A 16,654-nucleotide genomic window follows, 5' to 3' on the forward strand; every position below is an offset into this window, starting at 1 on the left:
GGGGGGGGGGGGGGGCGATGAGAAAACGTTTAGTTGTGGATTCAAGGATGTGTAGATTTTTTGACTTTTTTCTTTGGTACGCTTTGTCGCCGTAGATTTAAGTTGGCAGCACCGGTACTCCTATGGTCGTTACGTACCCGGTCGGTAACGTCACTTCCAGCGGTTGTATTGTCCTGGTAATTTATGATATAAAGTCGTGATCAGTCTTCGATGGTTACTCTAACGTTTCTGTACTGACTATTTCGATTCTCGCTGCTGCCAAGTGTATAGAGAATGACTGGGCCAGCACAATCGAGCTGGTCCTCAAAAATTCATTAAGTCCGTCGGTACCGTTACTTGGGAATATAATGGCAGGGACGAGCTCGCTCGTTAACTCAAGCATTCACTTTGTGCGTCGGATTGCGTTCTGAAACACGAGACCGCGATGAGTTGACGTGCGCGGTCCATCTGGCAATGTAATTTCTCGACTGACGTTCCCGCCTTTCATAATCGCTGACATCTCGTTATCGAATTTTTCATTTTCGATCTGCACCGCCCGATAAATCTTTATATCATACAACAATACAAAGCAGACTGTATACCGGTTTGAAAAATTTTTTCAAATTTTGTTTCCAATTAAAAATTTTTTTTTCTCTTTTTTTTTGAAAGTAAAAATATTTCTGTAGATTCCGACTTTGACGGAGTGAAAATTTTTAGAAAATTTTTTTAACGTTTCAGTCACGCTGATTTTAATCTTGGACGTGTAAATGGATCCTTTGTGTACGGTGGGGCGTATTAGTGTATTTATGTATGGTTTACATTGTATGCCTGGTTGGTATCATGTGTGTACGTATGTGAAATACGTAGGTTAGCTCAACAGAAATCAGTTGCGACAGACCTACGCCAATGTACCGTAACCACTGTCGGTAATTGCCATTGCTATTATAATAAACATGACCTATTAAAATTAAATCAACTTCTCATTAGAAACAGAAATGCCGATACTGACTCCAGGCGAGTTAGAAGGTTGATAATTTTTTTTAAATATTTTCCTGCGAATTCTTGCTAGTCGTCCACGCGCATGATACACGTATGTCCGATATGATTTTTTAACAAAAATTTGCATTAGTATCGATTACTAATACGATACCAAATAATTATCATCGATCGCCATGATTTTCAAAGTCATCAATAATTTTATCGGTCCCTAGTCTCAAAATCATTTAATAATTTTTCGATTACGGTGCTTCGACGAAACCCGAAAACGCGTCCAAGATCAAAGCGTCACGCGCATGCGCATTGGCTGCCAATCGGTAAACAGCAATTACGCATTGCCAGTCGAGAAATTATATTAGTGCGATCCAGCGATACGGTTGATATGGAATTTCCCATGTGGGCGATACCTAACCTCCAAGTACCATTAAGTCGATGACAAAGTAGCGTATGGATTTTTTTTGTCGAAATGAAAAATTTTGAAAAATGAATATAAAGCGCGAAACTACGTTGCCGCGCAGTGCTGCCAACATAATAGACGCGAACATAGTTGGAGCAATGAAAATTCAATGACTCGAGCAATTTGAGCTCGACTCTCTGCGCGCAAGCTGCAATCTGAAAGTATAAACAGTAGTTGAGGGACTCCATGGTTAACCTATAGGGTCTCATACACGTATGTACGTGGCATAAGGTTTTCTTATGGTGGTTGTGACGTAGGCCATGGTGGTGGTAACGCTTGCGGACCGTAATCGCGTAATTTGCGTGTAACGATGCAATTTGTAGTTACGGCTCGACTTTTTGCCGCGACACACGGCCGCGCTCGTATGGACGTCGACGTTTGCGGGGACGCCCTTAATCGAAAATATACCTACGATGATACGCCTTTGAGACGAAAGGGCTGTCGCTCGTATGCCTGCACCCCTTTTATGCGTACTGCGCATGCGTCACGTGTCCGAAGCTCAGTACGCGTGCGCAGAAGTTACATTTGAACATTGTGAAAATGCAAATTTTTGACAAATATCGCATTTTCGAATATTTCGTGAATTTATTTTTCCACATTTTTTTTGGACCAATTTTACATTTCTTTGAGCCGGGGCACGTCGGACGGGACTGATTTAATGAGAAAAAAAATGAATAGTCCAAATAAAGGCAAGAAAGGCTCTCTTCAAACTATCCTATTGTACGATTGTCAGTCGTATCAAACCGCAGCAACAGCAATGACTCCTGAGCCAGCAACGGCTGTACAGTCGGGTTCAGCTTTAATTAAAATCAACTCACACGCACTCGTGTCACCTTTTAACCTCCGCGCGACGACGTACCCGCCGACTCTCTCACGTGTGTCCCACGTGCTTTTACGAGCCGGAGTTTATTACTCGCTCACTGTTTATTAAATTGAATTGTGTTGGGTATCCGTCGACAACCCCGCGAACGCGTAACGCACCGCCGGTAAGGGAGTGGAGCAGCCCCTCTTCGCTGTCACACTTAACACAGAGCGATTCAGCTGAAAGCACTCATTAAGCTTATAGGTACGTAGGCCCCTTCGCGGTTATGGCAATTTGTACGAGCACATTCGTGAAGTCATTGCGTTACGATAATTGAAAAAAAAAAAAAAATTGACGGATCAATTACGAATAACGACCGTATAATAATTTGACAAAATTTATTTAAATTGAAACATTTTTTTTGCTATTAAATTTTTTTTTATAAACTCGAAATTTTTCTAAAAAATTTTTTTACGGTTAATGCATTCGAGGGTCGATTCGAAGCTTGAATTCAAAATTGAGCCGGGTCAGTGATTTTCCATGGATACTTATTTTGAAAAAAGAAATCTGTCTCAATTCGTTATACAGGCGCAGGTATGGCTCGTAGGTTGTCAGGCACGCTCTGCAAGTTGACCTCGAGGTGCAGTGGCCCGAGTGCATTGTGCAGGCTGGGCACAAATTTGCGTAATCACGTGTCATTGTTCAGCGTCGGTGCGAGAGGCTTGTATACGTCTGAGGTTGTACACGCGTGTTCACGCGAGAGGAAGTGCAGTGCGGAGTCGCGTGCTGTCGAAGTTAAATGCTCAAGTCTGAGCCTGGGGTCGCGAGGAACAGAAGTCACTTCCGACCGTGGGATCCAAGGAGATTGCAGAAATTGTTTGCTCTTTTTTTCGGAAAAAAAAACTTGACAGAAAAGTCAAGTTGAATTTTTGAGTATAAAATTTTTTTTTACTAAACCAAAAAAAAATCTTAAATTTCCCGCCATGCATTATTTCCTCTCTCGCGCATGCGCACCTATCCTACTCCCGGGGCTCTTTTTTTTTCTTATTTACGTCCTCGAGGACGCCTCGTAAATCAGCGTCCCGACGCATCCAGCTGGACGCACGATATATCCCGTACTGTATTATTCCTGGCATTGCGAAAGATTCGTATTAATCATCCCCGCCACCAGCATCCCTACGTGGGAGATTCTCATCAACGGATTTCGATCACGTTAGTATTTCCTTGTTGGATAATACATTTCTATGGCTTTCTCGTATCCTTGTGAATTAATACGCCAGGTGTGTATGACTGGTCTGGGATCAGTTCTGAAGTCATTTCTAGATCCAGTACGATGATCGTCCTTATAACGATTATGAGATGCGAGCAAATCATTCAACCATGTAGATGATGATTAGTTTTTATCGCCACTGCTGTATATATTTTTTTTCTTTTTCTTTTATATTTTCCTTTTTTTTTTACATGAATGTCACTCATGATTGTCGTGTTTTTCTATCAGGATGCAAGAGCTTCTTCAAGAGGAGTGTCAGGAGGAACTTGACGTACTCGTGTCGAGGGAACAGGAACTGCCCCATCGACCAACACCATAGAAATCAGTGCCAGTACTGCCGGCTGAGAAAGTGCATCAAGATGGGCATGCGCCGGGAAGGTATGCATTGTACTGAACCCTTTTATTGAACTTATTAAAAAGAAAGTGAATGGGGAGTGAAGGTGCGTCGGGGACACGTATGGGACATTGTGAATACGTGTTCAGTTATATTGCGCAAGATGATTCTTCGTGTTGTCACGGAAATCTTTAGTGGGGATTGTACTTGAAATTTTTATTTTCAAAGTCAATTACGTCGTAGAGCCTTTTGTTAGGTTTGAGACGAGACAGAGAGGTTGGCTTTTGTTTTTGCGTAGGATCTACGATCCTTTTGTTTTTTTGTTTTATTTTGCAATTTAAATTCATATTTCGACCAGACGGGGTCATCTTTGGATCCTCATTTGTATTTTATTCTAAAATCGTGTTATATTTTGTGGCGATACGAAGAATCGATTTTTACTGTAAACAGAAAAAAAATTATTGAAAAATTATATTTTCTTGGAATGTTCCTCGATACATTTTGAACACTCTCGAGCTCGAGCACACCGTTCCGTAAGAATTTAAAGGAAATTGGAAAAATTAAATATGCTGATCGCGATTACGGTGTGGACGAGCTTTTAGTTACTGGTTAAAAATATTAGCGTTAGATGGTTTATACATATATATTTTTTTTTTATTAATAATGAAGATTAATTAATCGTCGTTTCTGATCTCTGTTATCTGGGAAATTTAAGCACATGTGTAACTCAGAGCAGCGTTCCGTAAATATTTCTCAGCGTTTACCTCAAAGAAAGTAAAAGTATAATTGCCTCCGTTCAAGTTAAAAAAAAGAAAGAAAGACAAAAGAAAAAAAAAGGAGAGCGAGAGTCTCAAAGAGGGGCTCGCTTACAAAATCGCGGTTAGCTTCATAAAAACCCGAAGTAAAAATGAAGTCAACGGGCCCAAAACGAATTCGAGGCGAAGGTAATGACCGAGTGTATTATTTTAACCCGCCACATCAGTAGTACCAACCGTTTGTAACGAATAGCCGAAAGCAGATTACAGACCAAAATCGTAGATAACTTTCGAAAACGTAAATGCATATTCATAGTACAGCAATTCGTGATTCGGCAAACGTACAATAGGTCCCTACGACTATGCATAAGGCCCAAACACAAGAAAATGTTACGAACCAAATACAAAGTGTGCCGAACACACATTAAACCGGGCCCGAAGTATATGTAAACATTTGATTCCATGGGTCCCCGCATACGGTAAGGCCCCTCTCCCGCCCCGTCGGCCTTACGTCCCTGGGTTCTCACGCTTGCCCCATTCTCCTCCGCTACCATTCGGACTTGATTCTTCACGCTAGGATAAGATCTGACCTTGTTTAAGGTGCATACGTAAGGCCCAAACCGATCGTTAACCATCGTCCAGACTTTATTTAAGGTTATGGACGAATTAGATTAGACATTAACATTAATTACGGCTCACGTGGGACTCCTCAAGGTGGGTTTTCAACATGCACGAGAATCCAGCAGGTCCCGACGTCACTTCCTCCGTAACGTGAATGACGATAGGTGGGCAAGACTTAATTTTTATTATTCCTCGGGAGGGAATCTGAAGAAAGAATAAAGGTGAAGGGAAAAAATTGAGGTTAAACAAAATGGCGTAAACCGACGCTTTCCCACAAGGGACGCTCGCATTTTCTGCCCTGTCACAGCGACATCCGCCCATTATATGCTGACTACTCGCGTTTTGACAATAATTCGAGTCGAGCACGTAAGAAGGCCCCTCGCTGTTTCTTATATATATACACAGGATTCTATACAGGGTGTACGTAAAGAAAGGACTGGCGAGCGTTTAAAAAGACAGAGGAGAGGGAGAGAGAGAGAGAGAGAGAGAGAGAGAGAGAGAGAGAGAGAGAGAGAGAGAGAGAGAACGTAATTTATTGTCCTGAGGTCTAAGACCTCGTAAGTACAAATATGACAACTGTTAATAAAGGTATGAATGATAGTAATGGTATTTAACAATGATGATGATGATGAAGATAATAATAATAATGATATTGGTAATAATAATAGTAGTAGTAGTAGTAGTAGTAGTAGTAGTGGTAGTAGTAGTAATAATAATAATAATATCTTATAAATTATAGATTAATCTGATACTCCAGTAAGAAAGAATACAGAGCGGCCTTAAACGTCACAAAAGAAGGGCACTCGCGTATATGGACAGGTAGATGGTTCCAGAGTCTGGCACCAGCAACAGTCACCGATTTCTGGTAAATGGTAGTGCGGCATAATGGAGAGAGAGAGAGAGAGAGAGAGAGAGAGAGAGAGAGAGAGAGATGGCAAGGGGTGGTGGGTAGCTGATGAGGTTGAGGTTGAGGATAAGGATGAGGGGCCTGGCAAGAGGAGACTGTGCTCCGAGGTCAGCGGGGTGCATGACCTTACCTGAGGGCCCCTTCCTTCCGTGGACCCCGGGCCCAGTGCTTGCCCCAGGCAGACAGGATGCGCTGAAGATTACCCCGCAGATACTGTCCGCGATGATTACAGAAATCTAGGAAGCCGCTCAATTTAATTAACCCTTAATTGCGAGCTCGCCTTTACCTTAAAATCGTATTCGGTGCGATATCAAAGCGCGCGGCTGAAAATTTTACTAAATCATTGATCCTCCGATACTCGACGCTACTTATCATCGTGCTTCGCGCTATTCACTGACTGTAAGTCAATTTTGTCGAACCTAATTATATTGATGCAACAAATTATATATATATTTTTGTATGTCTATACATTCGTATAGACAGTCTGTACAAATAACCCTAATTTCGTTCTGAATCCACGGCGAACCTGTATTCATAAAGTCATCATCGAGTAACTCGTGTGTTCCTAAACTCATAATAATTGCACGGTAATTGCACGATGCAATACTTTTAACGTCCACGTTGGGTTAGGTTAGTTCTAGTTATATGCCGTAAGGCGCATGTCAAAACTGAGTGAATTATGAAAAAAAAAATATATATATATATATTGTTTATCGGATTAACACTGATCCTTAATCATCTTAAGGATAACGATGGGATCAGGGGGGTGAATCGGATTATCCAATGGCTGTACAATTAGGCTTGGTTAATGATGACAGAGTAAGGGTCTGCTCGTGGGTGCATCTAACTTTTCATTTATCTATGGGGTGATGCATTCTATTTTTGTAGGAGAGAAAGTAAGAGATAGAGATAGATAGAGAGAGAGAGAGAGAGAGAGAGAGAGAGAGAGAGAGAGAGAGAGAGAGAGAGAGAGAGAGAGAGGTGCATCCTTGGAACGGGTCTAAAACCCCCATTAGCCATATTAACTGAAATTAGACATTGTTTTCCTGATGATCAAGCACAATAGGCTCTATAGCTAACTGGTCATATGGCGGGGTAAGGCCCCATCGAAGTAAATAGAAAAAGGGTATACCAGGAGTGGCATTGAAAAAGGAACGTATAGAGAAATTGAAAAAGAGGAGAGAGAGGTTACAGAAGAGGTAAAAGGTTGGGAAAAAGAAGGGCCCACCAAAGCGACCTAGCCATTCTCGTTCGAGATTGCCGATATTACGGCAGGGTCAGGATCGTGACTTTAATCAATTAGCGGGGTTTCTTGGGCCCGGGAAATGATTAGTAATCCGACCAGTGCTGGATATATCTATCTATATATATATATATATATATTTATATATATATATATTTATATATATATATTTATATAATCTTTATTACCGTATCCTGTTTCCGCAGATTCCGCACCGATCAATCCGCGACATTCCATCTATAGCATCGCCTCGTTACTTAATGACGCCGCACTACTTTCGCGATTCCGGTACGCGGTTAATTGCGATTAATAAACCGTGGCGACTTGACGTCGCCGTTCGTTTCTAGGCTACTACCCTCGATACGGCTTATTTACCGGTGACGTATTTTTTTTATATCTATCTTTATCGCTTTCCTCTCTTACAATGACTCTTCTCTTTTTTCTTCTATTTACCGTATATCCACATACTACCATATCGGGTTTATCTAGGTTATAGGCGGTCGTAAGGAAATTGGAAAAAAACGAAAAAAAAAAGCCAAAAACATTAAATCGCATTCCGTCATCCCCCCAACTGTCTTTACTCCCATCATCCACTTTACCCGTATAATCTCTTTCCGAACATTACAATACAAAGTAGCGCATTAGCATGACAAAAAGCCTATGGGTCAAGAAGAGCCTGACACCAACCCACAAGGGGGATTAACAGTCGTTCATGACCCTATGCATATTCAGTGATTTTGGTCACGTCAATCCTCCCCCCGTTACCTCTGACGTCACTCGTTAAAAAATTCCGCAGATTTTGGAAAAAATATTTTTTCAAAAAAAAAAGCGGAACAGGATACAAACTTTCGGTTCGATATAAGTTTGAGGCCGGTCGCGAAATTTTACTTTTTTTTTATATACGCACTGTAGAACTTTTCTGATCGTTTAAACCCGCCGCTGACCTCTTGGGCCTTGTCCGGGCCCCCGGAGCACGGGCTCCCGTACAATAATCAGAATGTGAAAGTTCACCGGTAACGCGGCCAGCTCGATACTTATATAGTATACATATACATAGTATAGGACATGCTTGTGGGTTGGTAGTCTGATAGTAAATATACGTATCTACTTATGCGTGTAGAAACGTATGAAGTTATTAAGAGCATGCGCAGTGCCATAGATAAATGGATATATAGATAGACACCAGGTATATGTATATGCATATATATGTACAATCTACATATCTCCCTGCCACCATTGGGCCGGTGCACTCTCTTGGGTTACCCACTGCTCGCCCTCGATGTCTTCCACCAGGAATTAAAGAGACTTTCCTGGCAATTTCTCTACGTCTACGGTCGACCGAGGCACCCAGTGGTAAGGCCCAGAACATCGCCAGACATTATACCGTAGATAATCATTACTATACGTCGAGGTAAGTTTCTATGAGGCCGCGCGTGCTTTTTCAAGTCATGAGATTTCTTGCCGTACGGTTTTACACGGGACCCCGTATACACGTTTCCGGGGCCTTACGATTACGTCTCCGTGTGGATTTCTCCGGTATGCATATCTCCCGTTTCCTCCTTTTCACCCCGTTTCTTATTTTTTCCAACATTTTTTTTTTTTCGGTACCCTCGTCACTCGGGCAAAAAATGATGTCGCAATTTCTAGATAGGATGATTAACGATGACGTATGATTTTCGTTTTTTCAATATGGCCGCGTATCCTTCTGACCCAGTATACACGGGGAGGCCCCCCGGTTACTTTACTTTGAGACGCCTGGAATGTCGTCAATGAAAAATTGTCGTTACCGTACTCTGTTACGTATCCTGCCTGGTATGTATTGAGTCAAGTATAGCTTAGGCAGTCTGCATTTATACTTGGACACTCGGTATAGCGACTATATGCTCTATATGTATATATATACTATCATGGACTGGTTCGCAGCAAGGCAGGTGGGTTCTCCGCGGATAACGGCTGTTGCTATTTGCATCGCTCTCGTGGTAATTACTGCCCTCTCGAATCCATTCCAATCCGATCCTGGACTCGTAACTTCGAGGCTGCGAGGCGTTCGCCAGGAATCGGCAGTACTTTGAAAGACGGGATTAACGATAAGTCAGTGAAGTCTGGTCTCATCGATTTTTTTTATCGATTACGAATTTTTGATCGTGATTCTGAAGATCGAGATCGGTATCGATTTTTTTATCGGTATAGACTAATTTTTTACTATCGACCGTGCATTACTCTTGGGTATCGTATAGGGAAGCTCAAGGCGTACCCACAGGTATTTTTGTTCCGAGTACTTAATATACAACAGTTCAATCCTGGCGAACCGATGGCTTGGGCCCGTCGACGTTGTTTGGTAACCGGGGATGAATCGCCATGTTCGAGAACGAAAGCAGATATTAATAACGGCGCGTATGATTGTTGCGTGGTCCCACCTTCTCCTCCTCCGCCTTTGCCCTCCCCTCTTCTCCCTGCCTTCCTCAACGTTAATGTTGCTCACATAGCGTAGCGTTTGGACGTAGCATGCGAGCCGGGGCCTCGCCGCGAGCAGACACCGTGGGAATCTTAGGCGGGCCCGGTGAGGCCCGTTCTGGACGCGTGTAACCTTGTAACCTCCTCCGACCTCTCTTTTCTCTTTTCTTATCCTTTCCTCTCTCCCGAGCGGATCTCTCTCTCTCTCTTTTTTATGCACGCGAGTATATCTATATTGGTTTCTTATTCGGCATTTGCTTTTACGGTATAAAACGGGACCGCAGATTTATCCCAGTTTCGATCGGGTTTTTTTTTATTTTTGATTTATACAGTGCGCTCGTCTTGCGCAATTTTTTATTTGGGTTAGGAATTTTGGAAAATATTATACAGCGATCGAGTAGGTGAGACTGGTATTTGGTATGGACGAATTTTTTTTACTGATTTGGGTCTTTCAGAGTGTTTTGGAAATTGATTTGGTTATATTGAGAAAAGGGAAAAATTAATATCAAAATTATCAAACTCGTTTTTAAAAGTTGATTGGAATTCGACCTGGCATTAATGTATGTGGATCGAAAGGAGAGTGAGTCGACTCTTCTTCTTTCCGCCAAAAAATTATCATAATGGCTCGGAACAGAAGCACGCCCCGGGGCGGCGTCGCTCGCATGGAAACTGCCCGGACGGGGCCCGAGCACGCTGCATTCCCGTTTCTTCCGCGAGTTGTGGCTAACCCGAGCCTAAGCCACGCTGGAATGCTCGCACGGTAATTACGTGACGTATTAATACCAGTTATTCCTCGAAGACTGGATTCCGCCCATCTCAATCCGCAGGTGTATGCACCATCTCCAACACCTTCGAAACGCGAAACTATATGCCTTGAATTTTCTTGTTTATCCATTTTTTTTCGCCCTTTTTCCTCCTTATCCGCGTTCGGGCCGATATTCAATCGATTCCTCGAATCGGGTTTACGGAATCGTTGAACGATCATTTACAAAATTGATATTTCAAATTTTGATAATAGGACCCATATCCTGCTACGGTGCTTGAGAAGCCAAGGAAAAATTTCGGGATCGATTGACAATCGATCGATTTATTGGGTTTTCAATTTTTTTTATCTTACAACGACGGCACCGAAAATCGGGCAGAAATCGGAGATGTCCGCGTCGCGGCGCGATGAGTCAGGCGCGCGACAGGACGCCTCGGGCCATCCTTCGTCCTGTTAGGAACTCCTTCGTTACGTCAGGCGTTTGTATTTATAAACACGTGACGTCACGGCGTAGACTCGTTCCAGCGAATTTCCTGCTTCGCCAAGTCACCGCGACGCCGGCGTCGACTCTTTCCACTTGCCACCTTCGACGCGATGGAGCGTCGTCTCGGACATGACTCTTATCCCTATCATCCTTTTCCCTCGCTTCTCTGGATCGTCCACGTGGACCAGTCTCCAGATGATTTTTTTTTTTTCGACGAAGATCGTTATTCTCGATCCCACTGATAAATTATCCGTGACTTTGTCTTCGTATAATTAATCAATTAAACTTGCTCGTACATTGTGAAAGTCTGCCTCTTTTTTTTTTTAGGAACCCCCTATTTCTTCTACCTACGTAATACGGCCCTGACTTGCCACGTATGAAACGTGCCTTAAGACATGCGTGTTGTTTGGGCACGCGGCTACGAAAAGCATTACGTCAGGGACCACTTTTAGATACGCGGTACTTGCTCAAAAATGCCGCAAGAAGTCCGACATTTACGACATAGTACCTTTTAGTGTAATTTTCTCTGCGTACGAAAAAAAAGAGGTAAATTTGGTGAAAAAGAAAAAAAAATGAAAAAAAAAGTGTAGCACAAGAAATCGCTTCACAGTCAACTAGGAAGTCTGGCACTTAGTCTCTGCCGTCATCTTAAATCGGTACGATCTCCCTTGAAATGATCTTTGTTGTTTTTTATACTTAAATTTTTTTTTTCATTACTCATTCTCCTAATCGGACAATCGCGTAAGGCCGGGCGCTAAGACTGTCCCAATTACACGATTGATCAGGCCCAATAGAACCGCGCCGACACTGCACTCCATTGTCGTCGCACTCTGCTCTCGTTATCAAGGAGAGATCGTGAGAATCGGCACGGGTGTCAAGGTTGGCGTAACAAGTGCATAAAAGACGGCATCGCGGACTTGACAATTGGGAAGTTTGATAAGCGTTGGATAAGACTGATACAGTAAGGCCCATTTTTTATCGGGATTTTGAACGCTAATAATAATAACCGTCATCGGTATCTGTTTTTCGTAGATCCTATTGCCATACGTTATTTTCTTTATTTTTAATAAGGCCCAATTGAGGTAGCTTGATTTTTTTTAATTGCCAAATTATCAGCGAGACTCACTTTAAGTGTCTTAATCGATGCTCGTAATGGTTTTATAGGTTTTTTGTTTTTAACAATTAACGACCATCGTTGAGAAATCGTTGATGCTATCGTTCGTGCTACGCTTCTATAAGGCCCTCCCACCTTTTCGCACCTTCGAACCGGAACTCCTCCGGCTGATCTATGTACGAGCCGAGCTACGTGCTTAAGGTACGCTAAGCTACGTCGCGCTTAGGCACTATCGCTTTTAACGTCAAATTCATTCGGTCTCTATTTGCATACACGATACCACCCGCCTCCGCGCCCATTTCGAGCGCGTGCCCCAAGTGCCGTCAGCTAAGAGCGAAATAAATAAATGAGTAGAGAAAAATGAGAACACACACTCTATGCGTATACGGACTCACACTAGGTACGATCACCTCCGAGGGATATCGACTTAATAGCGAATAGTTTGAATTTATTCGATAATTACTCTCAATAAATAGAGTCACCCGGTAGGGAGATGGGGCGCGTCGGTCCCTCTTTAATTCTTCTCGTAGAGCCATGGACGTCATAAGTAAACACCTACGCGAACACGTGGTCGCGTAGGTGCAGTGCGAATGGATCAGGTGGACGTTATTTTTGGAATTGTTAATTGCAATGAAATTCGAAAATAACGGTTGCGATAATTTTGTCCCAAAAAATGGAATTTTTCGGTCGATTAACGTATTTTTTGGTTTTATCGAAGAAATTTTGGGTTACCCATTTTGGTTATTCTGATTTGGGTCACTCAGCATTTTTGGTCACAATTGGGTACCGATGACTCAAGTTTAAGGTACCAAATTGAGAAAAAGAAAGACGTATTCGGCACGCCATTAATTCCCAATTCTTCACGCGTCCCACCCGAGAGTGCCAACTGCACGAAGTAAGACATCAAAAATTCCAAATGCCACAGTTATACCAACCGCATAAATTCACAATCCAAACCCGGTACGGTTTAGCTTCGGGTGTAACGACGCGCGCGTCGGTATTAAAGTATATCTTATTTAAAGTTTGAAATCGAATGGAAAGCGGCGGTCCATAATTCAGCGATCTCTATCGTTATGGCGTCGGTTGGAGTCCAGGGACTTTGTTAGCAGAGACTCAAACACACCGGGAGTTTACGAGGCGTCGTAGGTAAGAACCGGCGCGAGGCGTCGTGACGCACCGAAGACCTTTTACTCTGCTTGCTATTCAACGCGACTCGGTTATATTGCACGAATCTCAAACTGGTACGACTCGTCGGAGCTATTGAGCTATAAGTACCAACATGGTCGAGGTGTGAAAATGGTCCATCGCGATTGGCTCTTGGCATTTTCTACCCGTCTTGGCTACTATGCTAACTGCAGGTGTGTGTGTATATATATACCTTTTTTTTTAAGTAAATGGCCGTAGATCTAAGATGAGATGAGGACGGATGCTGGATAGTAGTAAACTGCTGGCTCGCTAGATGGCTCGCTGGCCCAATGACCTCCTGATCCTCATATAGGTCGTCAACATTGGAGAAATTGTAGGTGGATGAATATCACTTCCATTCCTGGCGAGAATCTTGCACGAACTTATATATATATATATATATTCTTTTTAGAACCTTTCGATATGCTTGCTTGTGCTTTCCCTGGCACGAAATATCTTTTAAGGAAAGGCCATTAATCCATTGGATATTGAGATAGCCAGTGGCAGTTAACATTTTTTATCGATTTTATATAAAATCACAGCTGTGAATCTGGTCAGTGACGTAACAAGTGAATTTAATGATCGCCAAGCGTTCGATCGATATATCGGATTTTTATTTTGAAAATTTTTTCTAATTTTTTTTTTCGTTTTTTCATTCATTGCGGATTCGAAAATTATGGGTTTTTTTTTAGTCGGGAGTTTTCGATATTCTTCACTACGACACAGTAGAAATCCCGGTAGTACAGTCTGACGGTAGTTTGAATTATGCAAATCAGTGATAACTGTTCATAGCGCGGAGACGTTAATGTCTGGACACAACGGAGATAAAATAAAGTAGGATCACGTATGGCGTTATAAAGCACGCTCTTCTTCGCTTCCAGCAGTTTACGTTTCGAGAAGATTTTGATAGGCGGACGATTTTTTTTATCTCGTATACGCGTCTTCTTATTTCGTCTCATCCACTTATGAATACGCGCTCATAGACACTTCGGTATTTATCATGGGTGAATCTAAAGTTATTATTTTTTTTTCTTCCTTTTCTCTTTCCTTATATCTTTTCGTCTTCTCTCAATCGTCCGACCAACGAAATATTTATAGAGCCGCAAGTTTAATCGGCCTCGCACGTAAGAGATACAACGTGTATTTATTCATTTCCACTAGCACCTACCTACGGACGTTTATGAGAACTCGTTATAAATTTTTGACGACGAGGTAAACAGGCATTGGGAAATTTTTTTTAAAGCCAAAAAAAAATATCGAAAGTAGATTCGTTCACCTGTCGGTTATATCAGGTATTTTTGGAGATAAATTCAAATTTTACCTTTACCCTTTCTGTCAGGTTGATGAGGAAATTGTTGATGAAATATTTCAAAAATGATACGTAATATACACGAAAAAATATAAATGAAATTATATGAAATATATTCAAAATATAAATAAGGCATAGTAAATATCGTACAACACATATCATGTATTATATAATACAATAATTATTTTTTGTAACTTTTCCTTCATTAACACGCCATTAAAAAATTGCTTCAAAACACGCGCCTCGATGATCGTCTCAACGAAATCCGTAATGGTACTCGTAATAGGAATGCTGGGCATAGTCAAAGAGGACAAGGATTGAAAAAAGAAAAGATAAAAAAACATCTAAATGAAAAGATAAAAATTAGCATTTTAAATCAAGCACCGCAGGATCCCCCTCAATCAGGCCTGTCGTAATTCGTTTATTATTAGTGGCGCACGGGACTGCGCTCTATTCGCTTGTCCGTAGTGCGCATGCGCGCGCTGCTCATACACACGGTATACAAGATTAATCGTCATTTTCAGTGTTTGTAATTATTTTGAGTGATGCGTGACGGTGATGCTGGGGGTCCAGTTTATTGTGTTGAGGAATCGTGGAACTCTCTCGCCTCCTGCGTTCTTCTCAGCGCGCGCGCGCGCGCATATCCATGCATATATGTATGTATGCGCGCAAGAAAGCGATAGCTGGCATCTTTCGTGCCGGCCCGGCTCGGATCATCAATCTACGTCCCGTGAGAGAGGACTTCTCTCAGGGCCCAGGACCTCGCCACGTGTTACCTGTAGCGTCTGCTCAGGGTCTCTCATCTTCTCAATCTCATATAAATCTCTTCCGAGATCCATGGGACACCGTAGGTTTTACACGGTTGACTATGGTGACCATGGTATAGGCACGATGACGGACGTGCCGTGAACGGCGTAGATTTCAAATTCGAGACGAATCGGCGAAAGTGGGATTTTAATGAATTTTTGGAAAAGGTTAAAATTTCGAAATAAGTATAAATATCGATACAACTTTTTACATATAACTGCCGATAGACCGTACTACGTAATCGTATTGCATTTTTCTTGATGTAACGATGAAATTACGGTTTTTTTTATTGGATCTTAGGAATTTCGTAAGATACAGATTTTTCGTGCTTTTCTGATCTTGCTCCTCGATCTTTGACCCGTCTTGTTTAGTCTATCGGTTATTTGCTTGTATGCAGGAATAATTGTTGATAGACTCGACTGGTGATTATTAGTATTTTTTTGGATTGATTTTTTTAGGACTTTGTTTAGTAAAGACGATTGGACTTTTTTTCTTTCACTTATCTCATTTTTAAAACTCTTGATACCATCGCTGGTAGCACTTGGAATACAGTGTAAGCCTACGACGTCATCTCGATATAAGAACCCAACCGGCAATTCTAGAACGTTACTATACCGATATAGTCGGTACCAAGTAACGGTACCAAATCTACATACTATAGAAACACGTTACATCCACCATAGTGGGACGTTATCGAGAACTGCATCATGCTAATTTCATGTTCACGTAGAGGTGCGCCATAAAGTAGTGTCTCCACATGTTCGCATATGCTCTAAAATCCCAAAAAAAGACCCACGCAGCCCTAACAAAGTTCAAATTTCTCCCTAAGAAAAAAAAAATGGGTATAAAACCCACTGCCATAAAAGGGATCGATAAATCCGATAATGACGACTACCAACGGCGACCCGGAACCGCCGAACGGGATGAAAAAAATAAAAAGTAAAGGGTTAAACGAAAGAGATACGGAGTCTTGGCGATAACGAGAATGAATCATCGAGATATCTTTTAATCTGGACAAGCTCACCCGCATCTTCAAAACAAGTTTATCTCATTTTGCGTGTCACCTCGACGTCATTGTATAATCCCACGTCGAAAGTCAAGTTGAGAACACGAAGAATAGGGACATACTTGAACATAGGTCCAGTATGGTCCCTGACTACACACAGGGTACCCA

At 42.0% G+C, this 16,654-nt stretch overlaps 1 protein-coding gene across 8 annotated transcripts in view; it reads left to right on the top strand.

The window, feature by feature from the left end:
* The window catches only part of LOC107268283 (COUP transcription factor 2), a 68,393-nt gene that overhangs the window by 9,668 nt on the left and 42,071 nt on the right, over window positions 1–16,654 (top strand). For 7 of the 8 annotated variants that reach the window (XR_003059838.1, XR_003059839.1, XR_003059837.1 and 4 more), the window contains exon 2: window positions 3,733–3,891. Coding sequence is in view for 2 of the 8 variants with exons in the window: in XM_015740909.2 (XP_015596395.1) it covers window positions 3,733–3,891 (159 nt within the window). In the remaining 6 variants the exon portion in view is untranslated. The remainder of the gene's footprint in view (window positions 1–3,732; window positions 3,892–16,654) is intronic. The other variant, XM_015740910.2, reaches the window with a different exon arrangement.

This window comes from Cephus cinctus, unplaced genomic scaffold, assembly GCF_000341935.2.
Source record: "Cephus cinctus unplaced genomic scaffold, Ccin1 Ccin1_scaffold0508, whole genome shotgun sequence".
Lineage (NCBI taxonomy): Eukaryota > Metazoa > Arthropoda > Insecta > Hymenoptera > Cephidae > Cephus > Cephus cinctus.